The sequence below is a fragment of the Podarcis pityusensis genome, assembly GCF_964106645.2.
Source record: "Podarcis pityusensis genome assembly, chromosome: 1".
Lineage (NCBI taxonomy): Eukaryota > Metazoa > Chordata > Lepidosauria > Squamata > Lacertidae > Podarcis > Podarcis pityusensis.
In genome coordinates this window covers 75,800,555-75,820,439 of record NC_138028.1, presented here as the reverse complement: position 1 = coordinate 75,820,439, position 19,885 = coordinate 75,800,555, and the positions used below count along the sequence as shown (strand labels likewise).

General features: G+C 42.0%; 1 protein-coding gene across 3 annotated transcripts in view; it reads right to left on the bottom strand.

Annotated features, from left to right (window-relative positions):
* MOB2 (MOB kinase activator 2) overlaps positions 1-19,885 on the bottom strand; it is a 103,929-nt gene that overhangs the window by 44,892 nt on the left and 39,152 nt on the right. Inside the window, exon 1 of one of the 3 annotated variants that reach the window (XM_080999792.1) lies at positions 6,036-6,188. The exons of the other annotated variants lie outside the window; for them this stretch is intronic. Within the exon in view, the coding sequence (XP_080855918.1) occupies positions 6,036-6,073 (38 nt within the window). The 5' untranslated portion in view covers positions 6,074-6,188. Of the gene's footprint in view, positions 1-6,035; positions 6,189-19,885 lie in introns of those variants that run through there. 3 annotated transcript variants of the gene reach the window in all.

Sequence of the window (19,885 nt, the reverse complement as noted above, 5' to 3'; positions counted from 1 at the left end):
TCATAATTTAATATGCCTTAGTAAATAGGCTTAATACAAACACATACAAAACAGGTACATGAGCAAATGCTGCAAAGCTATATGCCAGACACACAGGGTACAACAGCAAGAACTCAGAATGGAGAAATGTTTTTAAAAACTTACCAAGAAAAGTGCCTAAGTGTAACAGTAAGCAAATTACTGCGATAATGACCTTCATGGTATAGAAAAATCTGCAGTGTAAATGAACACTGAAGAACAGTTGCAAAAGAGAAGCCAAGCTGGAGAGCACAATGATACCAAGGACAAGGAGAACAGGGTGTACAGCAATTCATGCTTCAACCTTGAAGATGTAAAAGCATGAGAAGAAAGCCTGTGAACAGATACTTATGTGCTAATGTATGACTAGTAAATCTCCTCTAGGCAAATAGCAAGGAAAGCATTTCAAACTTTTTTTTCTTCTTTTAGACAGCAAACAGCCTAGGGTCTGAGTGAGCAGGCAAGCTAGTAACATTTGTGGGTTACTTGCAGCGCCTGAAGGCTTCTTTCCTCAAGTCCTAAACTCCCATTTCCTCTAAGAATCTATTCTCATGGAACCCAATTACAGTGGTACCTCGGGTTACATACGCTTCAGGTTACATACGCTTCAGGTTACACACTCTGCTAACCCAGAAATAGTGCTTCAGGTTAAGAACTTTGCTTCAGGATAAGAACAGAAATCGGGCTCTGGCGGCACGGCAGCAGCAGGAGGCCCCATTACTAAAGTGGTGCTTCAGGTTAAGAACAGTTTCAGGTTAAGAATGGACTTCCGGAACAAATTAAGTACTTAACCCGAGGTACCACTGTATTGTGAAAGTCTTTCCTCTCTTCTCCTCCCACCTGTCTGAAATGAAAACCTGAGAACTTTCCAATTCCAAGAAATGCCTATGACTTCTCACCTGGGAGTTTATAGCTCTGGATCAAGTCGTTCTCCAGGTGCAATGGGATGCAATTGGAGCCTGATACCACTCTGAGAAAAACATTTTTTTAAAAAAACTGTTTTACGCAATGATTTGTGTCATCTGCACTAAAACTATTTGCAAATGTCTGGTTTGCATGATGTTAAATAAGGGCAAGTAGAATCAGATAAAATGAACAATTTTTTTTATTTCATTCTTGAAGTATTTCCTGAAGGAAACTCTCTGTCTTAGTTGTTACAGCTTTAAAGAGTAGCTATGTTACGCAGGCATTACTGGGATTCTATGTAACACATCTGAATTCTTAATTGAATACACAGTGGTTTGGGAGGGAACTGCAAAAATGTTTGATATCCCAGTTAAAAAAGTGAAATGATGGACCTATCCTACCCAGAAACCGTAAGTGCCAAGGCAACTAAAAGCTACTCAGTCACTAGCAACTCCACTGGATAAGTGCAACTGGGAATGGGCCTCAGGATTTCATGTTACCTCTTGCCCAACCATGGGGGAAGAAAGCACGAAAAATTCTTATGTTTTGAAATAACCCTAAATAAGATTAATCAAACCTATTTTGGGGTATGTGTATATGACTTCTTCTACAACCTCATATCTTGAAATCTTCTCAACTCAAAGCAAAGCTATGTAGTTGTTATCCTACCAGATCAACTTTGAAGTTCCTTATCAGAAAGGTCCTAAGCTGCTGCCTAAATATACTCTATTTAACTGCTGTTGGATTTGATGCTGTTTCAATTCACTTTTACTGCAGTTGCATGTTTTTATTGAAGGTTTATTGCTATTTTATTGTCAACTTGTGAGTAGCACTTGCATTGGAAACTGATTACAAATTCTCAATACAAACAGCTGAAGGTAAAGATGTCACAAGTTAAAACATGAAGAACATGCATGGTGCAAATAGCCCAAGGTTTCTGACACTCAGCAGGCATCAACAACTGATTTAACATCAACAACTGATACTTAGTTTACTGTCTTCACCAAGCTGATGGACTGGTCATTACAGTGATTTAAAGGTTAGCTTCTTATCACATGTGGCAGATGACTACAAACAAGGAAATACCACATACCCTAAAGTATTGCCACCACTGTTGCAGGTGATTGTTCATATTTCCACACTATAAGGGAAGTTGCACAAAACAGATAATGTACTGAACACATCACCTTTATCTTGTGTTGAGGATCTAGATCAAAGAACTAAAAGAACAACTGTGAACTTTCCCCAAGACAGAGTGGAGGGGAGATGCTCAAATCTCTTTGGCAAGCAAGCAACCTGTCAGGACTCAATCATTCTAGTAGGATGAAGTCACATGCAACATATGCTGAAACAGATGTCACAAAAACACAGAACTGCAAACAAGAGTATATGAGGAAAGGGAATGGATTCTGGCATTGCAAAGGCAGCCCACACAACCTTGCCATAATGCTCCCATGCTGCTTCTCTCATATTGCTTCCTAAAAGAGAAGATGCATTTGGCAGGCACTCTCCCAGGTGGTTCACCTGGAACAATGTTCAATGTTTCAGATAGGCTCTGTATCTGCCCTATCCTCTTGGCTTTTAATTTCTTCCCTACATCTATGAAGTTGTTCGGGAGGAGAAGACAAATACAAAAGCAATTACAAACCTGTGATATTAAAGGGCAAGTTTTGCAAGGGCAAACTACTTTTCTGCTGACAAGTTAAAGGTTTGGCTGAACAAGAAAAGCTTTTTTCGTTGGCATTGTTTCCATTACATAATGTTATGAGGCCACCTGTGATGAGACAAACAAATTATGAATGGATTTAATTAGATAGATTCTCTCCCCTACATGCACTGCTTAATTTAGAAACCAAGCATTTTTGTTAGAACTAATAGTGCTCAGGCACTGGAAAAACCAGCAATGCTGAACAAACAAAATAGCACCTGAGCACTAAGATATCAAAAAAGTCACTCCCAGCATGGCAATTGCTCTGCTGTCACAGAAAATGAGGGTCTCAGGAAAAGGAGACCATCACCCCAGGAGGAAAATGATCCAGGGGAACAACCAGCTATCTATTCACAGAAAGGATGCAATTTAGGGAAGCAAAGTACACACCAATCACAAAATAGGTGATGTTTCTAGCTCCATTTAAGGTGCTCACACTAGTATATAAAGCCCTAAACAACTTAGGCCCCAAATAGCTGGAAGACTGGCTCCTTTCCTGCAGACCCAATTGGGTGTTAAGATCAGCAAACAGGGCTCTCCTGGTAGTTCTGCCAGCCTCAGAAGTTCAAAGGATGGCCCGGGAAAGGGGAGGTGCTATACAGTTTTTGTTGAATGCTGAAAATGTACCTCTCTACTCTGGTCTTTGACAACTGAGATGTGTGTTTTCACACCCACCCTATTCTTGTGACTGTAATTTGTTCAATCTTTTTTTTATTGCTGAATTTTAAATTGTTGCAACCCACCCCAGGACATGCTAGTAAAGAGCAGGTAATAAATGCATTATTAGTGGTGATGAGGATTATGTCAGTTGCCTGGCGTGAAGGTTGCACATATCCTCACTTGCTGGATCATCACTTGGTCGTAGTGAGTGGGCTTGCATGTTCCTATGATCCTTGTGAGCAAAGCCATCAGGAATCTCATGCTCCCAAGGCCAGGCTTCCTCAACCTCTGCCTTCCAGATGTTTTGAGACTACGATTCCCATCATCCCTGACCACTAGTCCTGCTAGCTAGGGATCATAGGAGTTGTAGGCCAAAAACATCTGGAGGGCCGAGGTTGAGGAAGCCTGCCCAAGGTGGTAAGGCCAAGGGGGAGGAGCTAGACAAAGAATGACTCAAGAAGTCCTCAACAGCAGAACAGGTGGAAGATGCTGGCATGTTACAACAGCTGTGAAAGCGGATGAAGGTTGCAGTGGGTAAGAATCTACTGGTTGTATGACACTCATGCCATCAGAATAGAGCCTTACTGTGTGTTGGTCAGCATGCACTGATCTACACACATAAAACAAATTCACACAAGGCATCTTCCAAAAACCCATCCAAAACCCAACCCCCAAAAAGTCCCATGGTGATTGGAAAATGGTAACGGTGGCAGGATCATGAAATCTGGAAGCCCCTAGTCATGAACCGGCACATAGGTGGTGGATACAGATTCAGTCGTCCTGACTCAAGGAATGAGGCAGTTTAGTATCTCGGCAGCTGTATCCACAACTGAGCAGTCCTATTTAGGATGCACTCTGCTCACCCCGAAAAGGGGGAAGGGCTAGAAAAGGTGCCCTGAACACAGTCTGCCTCCCTTTTTCCCTGACTGGATTACCGTGCCCAGTCAGGTCACCACCTAGCAGTCGGAAAGTTAAGATCGTGTTCATGGAAGACAATCTTACTTGGCTACGAGTGATCAGTCCAGCAGCAGCAGCAGCAGCAGCACATGTCACTCTTTGTGGCCTCAAAGTTCAACTTAAGCAACTCTCTTGTGCATTTCACTGCCTTCTAAGGTCTGGTCATTAGAGACGCCCCCATTGTGGATTACTATGGTAGCAGCCTATGTGTGGACCTCCTGCATCAAGTAATGAATCTTATCTTTACTTTGTTTCACCAGCAGTTGAATACTTTTCTTTCTCAGTGAGCTTTTAAAGCTGCTATTGTTCAAGTGAATGTCTGTGAGTTTCCCTCCATAATACTGCTACCTGAGTGCTAGAGGGTAGGCTGGGGTGCCTAGCATCCAGCTCACAGGTCAAACCTGTCTGCTAGGCTTCCTCATTTGGCCCACAAGCACATTTTGGGATAGCCACACTTTCTGCCCTTCACTTGATGCCTCATAAAACTTCAAATGTGGGGCACATAAGGGCAGGGCCTGACAGGTGCTGCCAATTTACAGCATCTGCCAAGCCCCCTTGTGCAGCTTCTGTAGTGTCTGAAAACCACCTGGTTGTCAGGAGCTTCTGAAACATTATGCACACTGGTTCAAAAGATTCCTATCTAGTTATTTCACCACAGGATGAATTAGGACGAACACTAACTGAAGAGAAGATTTAGCAGAAAATCCAAAGACATACTAAAAAGTTAGATCAATTGTAGTCAATAGATCTTACAGCAAAAGTGTATTTAGGATTCAAGAGACTAACAAACCTTGGAAGCTGTTTCTGCACTTTGCCTCACTTTAAGAGTCTTCTCTTTAAAAAGGAATTACTACAATGTTTCCGATATCTACAAAACAATAGCAATGTTCACAATTTATGGCATTAAACAAGCTGTCAAATCTATGTATAACGTTATCATAGCAAGCTGCTACAAAACACAGGATTCCGCAACGTATGGTAATCTTATTCAAAATATTTAAAAGCAAGCTGTTGTCTAACATGTTCATATCTTCCAGACCTAAGCATTATTAAATATAGCTGTAACTAATTGATATATTCAAGGTAAAACTGGGCTACAAAACTAAGTGTAAAGTGGGATGGTTTTCCCATGAGCTTTATGTTGTATTTAAAACTCCAAAATGAAATCCAAGATTTCAGGTTAAACTCTAGCATCTTCTTGCACCAGAAAGCACTTTCCACTGCATCAATTTTCTAGGAGTTAAGGAAAAAGCAAAGATGGTTTTTTTTAGGAAAAAGATCATGTGCAGAAACGTTAAGAATTGTATTAAGAGTTGGGCTCCTTTCAACTACCAAGGCACCTTTCTATTCCTTCACATTTAGGAATCCATGTGGCCCAGCTGGAAAGCTGGCACTTACTCCTGAAAGACCTAGCTCATCCCGCATAAGTCATGAACTCACAGTTTGACCTTGGGCAAATCACTTTCTCCTTGTCTAAGTTTCCTTCTGTAAATTAGGAACAAGCATGATCTACCAAATGAGGTATTGTGAGGACATGCAAAAATGGGAAATAGGTTTGCCAAAAAATAAACAAACAAGAATACTCATGCTTTGGTCTTGCTTCAGTTCCCACTAAAAGTCAGTAAATAAATACAGTAAGCAAATATGTGATCATACCAGCAATAGCAATAGAAAAACTTTGGAAAACAACTGTCTTAACTTCACAAACAAATTATACCTTTCCATACCATTTGAGGGGTGGGGGGTGGAAAGTATGAAACAAATGAAAGTGGTTATCATTCCTTACCTATTCAATGTATAGGACCCATTCCTCTTGAGTCTCATGCTTGCAGACAAAAATTTGAGGAAAAAATCCAGAATGGAATCTGCTTGTCCTAGTTTAATGAGAACCGAAGCACCTGTTTGTCAGAAAGTCTTTTGCTGGTCAGGGAACGTCTTTCCTGTTTCACACAGTCATCAGTTGGGAACAATCAGAAACCGCCAATTAGCAGGAAATATAAAGGAAATCAGTTCAGGCAAAACAAGAGCCTGAGGATGTAAAATACTCCACCTCTTTACAAGCAAAACCCTCAAAACCTTTTCCAAAAAGGAGCAGAATTTGGCAGCTGAAGCAAAGCAAAAGGAAAAGATAAAAAATGTTACGTCCTCTCTAACTTTCAAAGGATAATGACAAAGATGAATCAAGTTTGCTATGTTTTGCCCTCTTCTAATTAGTCTGAAAGCAGCTTCAGATATTCCCTCTTCCTCTCAAGCCTGCTTGACTTATGGCTCAAGTATTTATGACTGCCTCAGCAGAACAAGGCAAATGAGAAACAAATCAAAGTAGCTGGTGTCCAGATTATTTAATATCACAAAAAAGAGATCAAGCCGCAGACAACCGAGCAGGAGAGTAGGTGGGACAGCTACATTTAACACAAAAAGCAGGCTGCTCTCGAGTCTTGCACATGGAAGGGTGGGGTGGGGGCAGAGAGGAAGAAATGCTTCTAATAGTCCAGTCCCGGGCAGGCTGCCCTGCATAAATCACTAGATCACACTGTCTCTGATTAGGCTGCTTAGCTTCTCTTCCTGTACAGCCTGCCGCTCCCTGACTGTTTAGCAATATGCTGTGGACCCACACAATTTCTATGGCACAGAACTATAACTGTTATGTAATGTTCTAAGCATTTTTAAAATGAGACTCGAACTGCAGCACCTGCAGTGGTTCCATAAAACAAGGACTGCTTCACACTACACGGAGAGCACTTCCAAGGAGGAATATAATGTGAACATGTACACAAATGGTAAATTGTGGTTCTGAGTTTGTATATGCACATTAGGAAGCTGCAGTTGGTTCCCTAGCACATGGACAAAATATGCAAGCGACAGGGAAAGATGCAAGATCTTCACACAATCTATATGCAGATTTCATCACAATCCCAACATGAATCCCATTCTGCATGGAAATTCCAAATCATGTAATATGGACCTCTAAGAGTACAAAAGTAAATTAATTGGACTAGCTTGCTTTTGAAGTAAGAAAAACAAGCTTTCAAGCTATTCAAGATTTAGGAGAATCAAAACGAGGATTAAAGGAAAGGCATCTTATGTGCCCAGACTGTTAAGCAACTCAGATGAGTCAGATGTAAGGTTATCAACAGCCTGTGTGAACATCCTATCAGTTCATTATTATTTGCTCTGAATACCTGAGGGATTTGTATCTTCACAGGTTTAAACCTAGGATTTTATGTATATACATCTGCAACATAGGGTAGCATTTCAGGCATGTAATGAAATGGACTCTAAATAGCATTAATGTGGGATTTTAGCATTATGGTCAAATTAATGTATTACATAAGAACCAGAGAGAAGAAAAATTAACTGGAATCAGCAGGCAAGTATGAGCCATTTAAGGAAAGTACTGTATTTTTTCGTGTATCAGACAAGGATTTTATATTTTTTAAATCATGTTAAAAATTGTGGGGTGTCTGATACACGGATAGTGCTTAGAGGGGACGTGGGATTGGTTGCTGTTGTGAGCCGGAGATTATCAGCAGCTATTGGGTGTGTTATTGGTGGCTGCGGCAAGGGCTGGTGTTGATTGGCTGTTGCTGCTGCTGTTGGTTGGCGATTGGTGGCTTCTGCCGGTGAGGGGACAGACGATAGGTGGCTTTTGCGGCACGCGCAAGTGTCAGCGCAGCTCCAACTGGCGATCCCTCCTTTAAAAAGCTCAACAAGTCTGGGCAATCTCCCTTCATTTTCTTAATTTGGAGTCCCGAAAAATAGGGGTCTTCTTATACACGGGAGCGTGTTATACACGGAAAAATACGGTATATAGTACAAAACTGGATGCACCACTGAATAGGAGAATAGGAAACAAAAGAGGTTGGTGGCATTTCTTTTCACATGTGAACCAAGCCAGTTATCAGCCCTAAATCAGGAAGCTAAAACATAAGCAGACATCTGTTTCTTTGCAGCTTTTACCATATGCAAATACAAAAACAACAAATCTTAGGCAGGAAGTTTCATGATGGAGTAGGTAGGACATATTCTGCCAAACAAAACTGCATATTTGGACAAAATGTCAGCACCATTACAACTGATTCTTTAAAAGAACTCATGGATATGGCAGTGCTCCAAGACAAGGCTGAACTCAGAGTTCCCAAAGTGTGCTAGGACAAGATTCTCACACCTGATAAACCATGTGTTAGAGCCACTAGAAGAGTAACCGAACTAAAACAAAGATCAAAATGAGCCTTGGGAGCCATACTTGAAGGACCCTGGAGACAAAGGTCTTAGAAGAAAGTAAAGCTTATACAGTAAATGAAAAACTGTTACCCATGAAATCCACCAACAAAATGTCCATTAAAACCAACAGGCTTGGGGGCACACAATACAATTTATAATGCAAAGAGTGCATTATAAGAGTGCAAAGAGAATGTGATCCAAAGACACGTAGCTATCCAAACCAGCACCAAACCTTATAATTGAATTATAAACCAAATTAGTTTAGATTATAATTGCATTTAAATTAAACCATAAAAAATAAGGGCTGTTCAGATGCTGCTTCATGCCCAGAATGAGGCTGGGGAAAAGCTCTGGGCTCCTGCACTGCTTTCCCTGTCCATTTGTGCGCGGGCAGGAAGAGAATAATGAGTGGACCAGGAAATCAAGTCTTGCATGACTTAATCCCAGAGGTCAAAGTAGCATCTGGTCACGCCTCTGGGATTTCTGCACTAGCAGGAGCTTTATGCTCCTGATACAACTCCAATGGTGGAATTTACATGAAGGAAATTATACTAAGTCACTTCTGTTTTCAGGCGTTAAGAACCATTAGCTTGGGGGAAGGGGCACACATACATGGGAGGTACAGCTTGTACATGTTAAAACTTACTTCTCCCCGCCCCCCACCAAGCTAAATGTCTCACTTCCCCCTTGAGGTTCAATTACTCAGTACACTATTTTAAGTAAGTAATGCCTAAAATTGTCTTAAAATACATTTAAAATGTTTGATACAACACAATCTTGGTTCTGTCTGCAAACTTACTTCTGAAACATAGAACAAAACTACCTACAAGCGTGAAACTACTTTAATAAAAACAGAAATATATAAACTGAGATACACAAAATGTCCTTCTTTACCACAACACACAGAGTAACCCCCCCCCCTTTTCAATTTTAGAGATTTGTTAGATGCAGCCATCACCAAAACCACAATTAAGAGTCAAGATAAGCATGCTTAACTGCACGCTGGACAGTGGCCAAGTTCTTAAATATCCAAATACATGAAGCCACTGTTCCTAAGAGATCCAAGTTCATAAAGTTACATAAATTGCACATAAAGGGGGAGGAGGAGGAAAGCTTGCAGTTTACTGGAGTATTCCCCCCCCCCTCCTGCCGCAGAGAAGGAACAATCAGGTAATTGAGGCACAACATTTGCCCAGATACAGGAAGCGACTGTTCAGCTTGCCAGTTTGCTCCACCCAAGTCCTCCCAAGCTGGTATAAAAGGCTTTGCTGCAAAATATAGCCAGTGACACAATCTAGGAGGAGGAAAGCTGTGGCGGGAGAGCAAGAGACGTGAGTTCAGGAAGAAAAAGCAATGAGATTTGCTTTAGCTGATATTTGCAGTGACCAAAAAGAGTAGCAAACCCTCCAGAAAAATACTTGGATGGACACTTACACCACACCTGATCTGAATAGCCCTCTGGGACAGGCACGCGCGCACACACACACACACACACACGATAACCAAAACTGCTTTGCTACTCTAGCTCAATCACCTGAAGCAGGAGAACAGTTCAATCCTCAACACTGCACGGAGGGCTTGTACCCTACGTGCAGACCAAAGAGTGAGCAGAAAAGAGCGCCAAGAATGGGCAGAAAGTTTATTAGTATTTACTGGAAGCTCCAAATGATTTGAAGTAGATCAAAAAGGGTTTTCTGTCTCCAAATTGTCTAATAATAGCAACTAAAAAATTGTTTGGGCAAATCAGGGGTGGATTTTTATGTGAGAGACCGTTTCCCCTTATATGAACCTGCTGCCTGGGCTCTGAGATCTTCAGCGAGGCCCTTCTCTCAGTCCCACCACCATCACAGGCAGCCTTGGTGGAGAGGGCCTTCTCGGTGGCCGATCCCAGAGTTAGGACATTAGACTGGCTCCAGACTTGCTGTCCTTCTGCCAGCAGCTGAAGACCTTTCTATTGCAAGAGGAATTTTGGAACTGAGGAAAATGTGGTGTGTCTATTGTTATTGTCTGTGTTTTTAATGGATCTTTTTATAGTCTTTTAATTCTATTAGTGTTTAATTATATTAATGAAAGACTTTTCCATGTTTTTAGCTTGTTCTAGTAAGTCTCCTTGAGTCCCATACTGGGAAAAAGATGGGATATAAATAAATACTATTACCACTACTATTACTATACTACTACTACTAATAATTTCAACACCAAAACCTCATAGAAATTGCCCTGCTTGATTCAGGGCAGAGCAGCTGTGCATAATTTTCCCATGAAAAGACATACCACAAAGGGTTATCTTACGTATTTTTACTCTCATGGGGACAATGCCAAATAGGAAAATGACCCATGGTGGGGCGACCTCCCCAATTAATGCTCTGTTTAGCTCTGCAGCTGGCTTCACTGCATGAACAGAAGTTACATACAGTAAGATATACCATATTTTTTGCTCTATAAGACTCACTTTTCTCCTCCTAAAAAGTAAGGGGAAATGTGTGTGCGTCTTATGGAGCGAATGCAGGCTGCGCAGCTATCCCAGAAGCCAGAACAGCAAGAAGGATTGCTGCTTTCACTGCACAGCGATCCCTCTTGCTGTTCTGGCTTCTGAGATTCAGAATATTTTTTTTCTTGTTTTCCTCCTCCAAAAACTAGGTGCGTCTTGTGGTCTGGTGCGTCTTATAGGGCGAAAAATACGGTAGTTTGGCCAGGAGTGCTTTTTGCCAATTACTTTTAATATGCCAACTGCACCCCTTCCTACAGAAATCATTCATTCTCTCATTCTCTCCATGTAATGTACTTGACACTGGGCTGCCCTGAAGATCAGCTGATTGTTAATGCCTGCAAACACTATTTCAGGCCAATCACATCTTTCCCCCGTCCCACACCTGACATCATTCATAACATAAGTTTAGGTCATGTAGGTATAACTTGGTCAAAATGGTCTCATCAGTCAAATGGTGAGGCCTGGTGTGACTAATTGGGCCCACAGGTGAGACGTTTCACACTGCTGCATTACGTCTTGGTGGGAAGAGGTTTGAAAGCAAAATGCCAGAAGGTAGAGAGGAACGCTAGCATTCAATACACACCTTCTAGGCAGGTACATAATGAAGGTAGTCCCACATTTTTAAATGTATTGACATGTCAATTTTTTAATACATGGAAATGCTATTTCCCTTTTTTACAGTTGTTCCAAAAGGTGGTATTCACCTACCGTATTTTTCGCACCATTGGACGCACCGGACCATAGGACGCACCGGATCATAGGAGGGGGAGAACAGGGAAAAATTTTTTTTTCTTGTTCTCTCCCTCTAAAACAAGGTGCGTTCAAGGTACCTATTTTTTGGGGGGGGGGGTAAGTAAAGGAAAAAAAATTCCCTCCCCAGGCACGGGGCAGGCGCGGGGGAAGCCCGAGCTTCCCCCGACCCCAGCCCCCAGAACAGCCTGCTATCCGCAAGCCTAGGGAACCGAGCCGGTCTCCCCAGGCTTGTGGAGAGGTGCGCGAAGCCCGGGCGCGCTCTTCAGTGCGCACCAGGCTTCGGAATGCAGGCAGCTCCGCGCCACCCTCCCGAGCCCCGCGCGGCTTCACGCCGGGATCGGGAGGGTGGCGCGGAGCTGCAGGAAGCCCTGGGGCGCAGGCAGCTCCGCGCCACCCTCCGGAGCCCCACGCAGCTTCGCGCCGGGATCGGGAGGGTGGCGCGGAGCTGCAGGAAACCCTGGGGCGCAGGCAGCTCCGCGCCACCCTCCGGATCCCCGCGCAGCTTCGCGCCGGGATCGGGAGGGTGGCGCGGAGCTGCAGGAAGCCCTGGGGCGCAGGCAGCTCCGCGCCACCCTCCGGAGCCCCGCGCAGCTTCGCGCCGGGATCGGGAGGGTGGCGCGGAGCTGCAGGAAGCCCTGGGGCGCAGGCAGCTCCGCGCCACCCTCCGGAGCCCCGCGCAGCTTCGCGCCGGGATCGGGAGGGTGGCGCGGAGCTGCAGGAAGCCCTGGGGCGCAGGCAGCTCCGCGCCACCCTCCGGATCCCCGCGCAGCTTCGCGCCGGGATCGGGAGGGTGGCGCGGAGCTGCAGGAAGCCCTGGGGCGCAGGCAGCTCCGCGCCACCCTCCGGAGCCCCGCGCAGCTTCGCGCCGGGATCGGGAGGGTGGCGCGGAGCTGCAGGAAGCCCTGGGGCGCAGGCAGCTCCGCGCCACCCTCCGGAGCCCCGCGCGGCTTCGCGCCGGGATCCGGAGGGTGGCGCGGAGCTGCAGGAAGCCCGGGAAAGCCTGCATTCGCTCCATAGGACGCACACACATTTCCCCTTCATTTTTGGAGGGGAAAAAGTGCGTCCTATAGAGCGAAAAATACGGTAAGTTTTACTTTGAGTAAGCCCACTGAAATGAATGCATCTGATGGACCAAAGGATTTGTGGGTTTTTTGCTACTCTAGTTACATCTGGCCCAGTATATTTTAGAAGTACTGTCATTTTAATGCTGAAAATTTTCCATTATATCTAGTCTTCCTTTACACCCCATGAATATATTTTTCATAGATGTTACATTTTCTGAATTACATGTGATCTAAATCCCTAGTCTCTCCACAGAATCAAGTAGCAGCCTATTTTCTTCTGTTGCAGTCTTCTCAAGATTAAAGCCCATCTGTCTTAATATCAGAAAATTACACTGAAAACTCTTAACACATTTAAAAGTTTCTGAAAATAATTTACATACACATGAAAATTAAATGAGTTCTCCTTTCATCCCATCTTAAGGCTTTGTATTTCCCTCTTCTTACTGCTTCTGCTAGGAATTCCCTGGGTTCCTACCTGCTTGCAGTCCTCAGACAGACCCACAGAAAGATAACTTATACTTTGAACAAGTATCCCTTCACATATATCTTGATAATGAGCTTGTAAAGCCATGCTCCTGTTTACCAATAGGAAGGCAGCCCCAGCTGAGAAGCCTTACAAAGTCGTCGTCCCCAATCATCCATTTTAGACATAATTAAAATAAAATAGGGCATTATATATCATTGGTGTCCAGAGCAGCCCAAAGGGATCCACAAATATACACAGCTATGGAACCTAAAAGGTGATTGCCCTTTGGTGGGGGGCTGCCAAAGGGAAAATAACTTTTTGGAGTGATACCAACCAGAGCTCCAGAACAGCAAGAGAAGCAGCTGGAATATATTACTGTTCTTCTTGATAATCATTAAATTGAATATGTAATTGTAGTGCTTCATGCTGCGTTTTTGTTGTTTATCATTGTAAGCCGCTTTGAGTATTTTAATAAAAAGCAAAGTATAAATACTGCATCTAAAATCTAGAGATTGCAAGAGATTCACAAAATTCCAGTATTCTTCATACTCAGAAGCAAATCCCACTGAATTCAATGGACCTTACTCCCAGGCTAAATGTACATAGGATTGCAGTCCCTTTGTACAGTTTCATCCTCTTTCTGAGCACTGAATAACATTTCCAATCCTATACCATGGGGGGAGGGGATATGTTTGGTGGGACTAAACATCTGAAAGCAGTTGGCCATGTGGATGTTATCAGGATGATAGTGTTAATCCATTTTGTAAACTTATTACATTCACTATAGCCCCTATTTGGAGTGGCTACAATATGAGAGTTTTCCATGTGGACTCAGTTTTAGTCTCTAAGGCATCCTATAGCAAGAATGCATTGAGATACTGGGAGATTAGAAAATATTTATTCTCATTCTTGCTGCAACAAGAACAAGGCTATGCAGCTCTCATCATCCCTTCCATGCCTCAAATGCTTCCTGTCTCCAGTGCAGTTTATTTTTAGCCCTTGGAATTTCTTTCTATATGTTCCAGGAACAAACCATCCATCCTCCATCCAGATGGCAGACTTCAGTTAAGGGATCCAAGGCCTTAAATAGAGTGTTTCCCTGTATTTACTTTTTCCTACACTGCTGCTCACAAATGTGACTGGGAAAGTGTCATACAGAAAATGCTTCACTGCACTGTAGATATGTTTAACATTTCTTTCAATTTCCTTTCGTAAGAAACGTTCTTCACTTGCTTATGCTGTTAACAGCTTTGGGTCTTCTTTTGGGGTGGTGGTGGGGAAACAGGGTGTACATATTAACAACCTGGCTAATATATATAGGGAGTATTCTAGCCAATACTGGATGATAAGCAACATTCTGTGAATAGAAGTAACAGTCTGCCCATTCATACCCTACAGTTCCCACACATACAAATCCATTCCATTCTTACCCTACAGTTCTCACACATACAAATCTATTCCAAATAATTTCTCTCCCCCCCCACCCCCAAGATTCTCTGGGGCAATGAGGGGAAGGAGAGGAAGGGCATACCCCACTGCACAAGTAGAAATTTGGTCCACTCAAGGACGGACAATAGAATATCACCATCTGATAACAAAAAATGTGAATATTCCACTGTGATAGACACCAAGAATCCATGATGCTTTAATATGAACACTTTCCCAAAACGTAAGGACAAAAGTCAGTTATTTAGTCAAAAGCATCTTGTGCCCTCATCATTATCAATCAGAAAGCAATTTTATACATTTTATTCAGCCATTTCAGAGAAGTTTAAGGTTGGATTGAGAAGTAAAGTCTGCATATTAGTATTCCATGCACATCACAGCACATATTATGTTTTATGCCAATACAGCCCCTCTCTCTTCAGACATGTATCAACAAAAGGAATATCTTGCATTGACCAACCCACAGCAGAATGGATAACCTCTCAGGTTGCATCTCTCAACATTGCTGCCACCTCTGCAGCGCAAACAGGAGAATACTGAAGCCTGGTGTTCTCTTCTGGTGCCTTTCCCATTTTTCCTTCATCACTATACAACTTTTCCTGCAGCTTAAAGCAGCACATCTTTGTTTGAACAGTGGAAAAAGTAAATTATCTTATACCGCTATCAATGAACTGAGAGATGATGTCCAAGTCAGCGAACCTTAATTAGTTTTATCATGTCACTCTCCACCATAATATCCTTAAAGGCAGGTGTTGCCGTTCATATTCTGAAGTGCCATCAGGCAGACAGGGAGAAAAGAGTATCCAGTGTCAAGAAAAGCAGGTTATTCAAGCAGCTAATCCAGTTCTAATGCAGGTCAACTGCTAATTCTTGCAGCAAAGAGGAGTGTCTTAGCTTTAACAATGGCTATAGATCATGGGTAGGCAAACTAAGGCCCGGGGGCCAGATCTGGCCCAACCACTTTCTAAATCTGGCCTGTGGACGGTCCAGGAATCAGCGTGTATTTACATGAGTAGAATGTGTCCTTTTATTTAAAATGCACCTCTGGGTTATTTGTGGAGTATAGGAATTTGTTCATTTTTATATATATATTTTTCAAAATATAATCCGGCCCCCCACAAGGTCTGAGGGACAGTGGACCGGCCCCCTGCTGAAAAAGTTAGCTGACCTCTGCTATAGATGACCATTAGAACACTGCTCAAGGCAATGAGCATGACAAAATCTTGACCCCTTCTATCTATTCTGACATTTTATAAAATGTCTATTTTACTTCACAAACAATTCTTGAAGCAGCTCAAATGAGAGTTACAAAACTATGAATCAAACAGTTTTAAATGAATACACAGACATTGATGAATTATCTGATAAGGTTATCTATCAATGGCTTCTAGTCATGATTGCTCTATACCACCTCAGTATTGGAGATGGAATGCCTGTGAGTAAAGAACTTGGACAGTATGAATGGGGAAAGTGATATTGCACTTATGACCCAAGTGGTGGTTTCTAATAGGCATCTTGTTGGCCACTTTTGGAATAGGATGCTAGATTAAACGGGCTTTTGGTCTGATCCAGCAGGGCTCTTGTGTTCTTAATAGAAGGCTACATACCTTTAGATTGTGATGTTTGCTAGTCCCGGCTCTCTTGGGATTTTTTAAAACTTTGGTGTGTTACTGTGTTGTATCCATTGGGTTGGTGAGTGCAACCCTTCTTGCACAACAGGGCTTTCCTAGCTCACCTACTACAGCTTCAGGCCCCTCAAAATACATCTCTCAGACTCTCTGGGACAACATGGGGGCTGCAGTGTGACAGGGAAATTGGGAGAATTCAGAACAGCTGCTTTCCATGAGTAGAAATGCCTTTCTGCTCTCACAAGACTGATTTATATGCTTGTGGGACATTTTGAATGTGTTTGGAGAAGGAAGTGCAGGTTTAAATAAATAGCTTGTTTACTTCTTTATTTCTAACATTTCTAGACTGCCTTTCTAAAAATATAATCAAGCTAGAAATCATAGATTGGCTATAAGAATAGTTAGTCTGTTGTCAAAATTTAAATTGTCTGCTAAGCAGAACTATATGGGAAACTTTCCAATGCCCATATGATTTAACGTGCTTTGCTTATTTAATAAGTAAGATTTAAGGAGCATGACAGGTAGTTTTGAATCTGTATAAACTTCTTAAGTGTATTTTTCAATGGCCAAAAGTATCTGAATAGAAATGATTTGGGGCCGAGGGGGTGGTGGAAATCAGTAAAGTATACAATGCAGTTTAGATGTTATAGTCAAATAAATAAAAAGCTTTCTTTAGAAATTATTTTTTTTACAAGGGTTCTTGTAAACGTTTTAAGTAATGACTAGCACATGCTCCCTTGTATTGTTTACATTTTTAAAAGTGAAGGTTTTGAAAACTGTTCACATAAAATTTAAGCACATTCAAAAAGCTATGCTTTTGTATTTATAGCCGTGCTTCCTAGGGCAATCACCTGCAAAAAAGAGAGTTTATTTTCACTATGCAACTGTCTAACGTGATTTCAGCTATAAAACTGCTTGGGTCTGATTAGTTATGAACTAACCAACGGCACCAGTCCTTTCTTTTCTTACACAGAGAATGTCTCAAGGAAAAGTATAGCAGAAGAAATTCATAGGATTGTACTGTGGGTCCCGTAAGTAATCTATATAGAGAGCTGTCTCAGGTTTAGTATAAAGATGGAAATATTAGTCTGCAACTATCTATCCAATGTACTCTTCTCTCAATCAATACTGGATACTTCCTTCAGGATGTCAAGAATTATTAAACTATGCTAAAATGCAGCAACATAAGTTTCTGTATATTATCACTTCTTTATCTAGACAAATTCTAGTGAACGAACTTTCATTCTTTTTCAGACATATCAAAAAGCAGCATTTATTAGCTGCACAGCAAACAATAATAAACACAAAGATATTTTATGCACAGCTAAAAATGTCTGCAACTGCCTAGAGAGATCAGAACCATGCCTTCAAAGTATGAGCAGACATCAGATACTCATGCTTTTCAAGTATTCAGTCTTTCCAACTGTGTTGTCTGATTCGTCAATCACATGCCAAACAGGTATCTGAATTGATCCATGCCTCTGATACCTTTTTTTGTCAACAACTTGTTTTGCATGATTTCCCAATCTCAGGGTCAAAAACCTAGGCACACCACTGGAAGGTGACCCAATACAGAAGGAAGTAAAGTAGTCTGGAAAAGCAGTGTAATGATACTTCTTTTATCAGACTGTAGACAGTGCTATTTAGTAATACCCAGCTACTGCTAGATGGTCAAGATAGAGTTCTGTTCCTTCAGAGTTTGGTAACAAAGGGTAAACCTTGCTACATATGTTGAAATTCCAGCACACAGACACCAAGCACTCATAGCACGCTATATCACATATTCCCCACACCACAGCAGCATGTAAACCACATGAACGTTGTGGGGGAAAGTCTGGCATGCCAAACTCCAAGGGCTTCCAATAACCACAGGACTCATAGATGGTAGTAAGTTAAGGCAGGCCTATTCAGAGATACTTACCCACTTTTATCTAGTGCAGTATTATTTTATTTATTTGAAAGCATTTATATACTGCTCAATATTTCAAAAATCTCTAAGCAGTACTGTCCAGATAGTAACTGCCCTTGCCTTCAGCTGAGCATGTACCAGTACTTGCAAAGCAACTGTTGTACTACCTATGTAGCTCCAAAAACAAACAAATGTCTTCTATGGGATTGAGTGAATGATGCATGCAGGATTCAGGGGTGTGTATGATGAACGTTTTTTCACTGCCACCAGGTTATTTACCTAATGCTATGATTCAAACAAATACGTGATAAGAAACCATTTTGTAACAAAAGGGCTAAATGTGTTAAGTCACCTGCTAAACTTGCTAAGATCAGAATAAATTGCAGTTGCTATACTTTTAGGGTCATACTGCATTTCCCATACCCAGGGTTTGCCTGCAATTTGGAATTGGGAACGCATGCACTTCAAACAAGAACCATACACCTATGGTGCCCTCCAGATATTTTAGATGACAACTCCCATCAACCTCATTCAGCAAGGCAAATGGCCAGGGATTGTAGTGTGAAGGAGGCTGTCTTAGACCAGTAATTCAGGCAGAAGTATGCCAATAATGTTCAACAATGAGGGGTAAGACAAATTTTGAAACCTAGTAAGTAGTAGTAGTGATAGTAGTGGTAGTAAACCCAAGGGAAAAACTTGAAGAAACTGATGAAATTGTACAGAATCATCTAAATGGTGAAAAACTAAAGAGGGTTTAGTAAAGCAAGACCTATACTAAAAACTCATGCCAGCAACAGATAAAGAAATAAAAAAATTAAAAGTTATTGCCAGAAAGGTGTGTGTTTGGCCAGAAAAACATATATAAACACTCAGAGAAGAGTATACTATTTAAGAAATACACAGGAAGGAACTTATTCAGCTTGTATAATGCTCAAATGTTATATACACAAAATTGTCCTCTCCACTGTCAATGAGTTCTGTAGGAAATGGGACTTGCTTTTGCTTCCTCATTTGCTCTAACTACTTATTATGTTGTTCCTGCTTGAAGTTGAATCCCTTCTCATATGAGAGCTAGGCTGCAGTTAGCAGCTTACAAATGGTTACCCTCAGGAAGTGAGTGGGCTTCTGTATTAAAGTTTCTATTTTAATACTGCATACCAAAACTTATTCAAAGCAAGCAACTATTTTCTGCCAACGAAGAAAACAGTCTCTTCCAAACAACTGTGCTCTTTAACTGTCCTCTATCATTTAGACTGCTCTGACATACTTGCTGTATTTGCCAGACTTTGATGTATGGGTCTGAGCAATGCAACTCTCCACAAATGTACCCCAAATGTGCCTCCCACTCACTGCCTCCCTCCACCAATGCATTTCTATCCCTCTAAACAACAATAATGTACTAACTTTAGCATGATTAAAAAAATGCTTTTAAAGGGGTTTTTATAGGGGCAACCTAAGCCCAGACAAACTTCCAGTGAACTCATAGGTGACATTGTATGAACCACTCAGCTAAGCTTTAAGGCATGGATGGAGAACCTGCGGGCCTCCAGATGATGTTAGATCTTTGAACCCTAGGCAGCATAGCCAATGTTCAAGAATTAGGAGTGTTGTAGAGTCCCACAACTTCTGGAGGGCTACAGCATCCCCATCTCTGC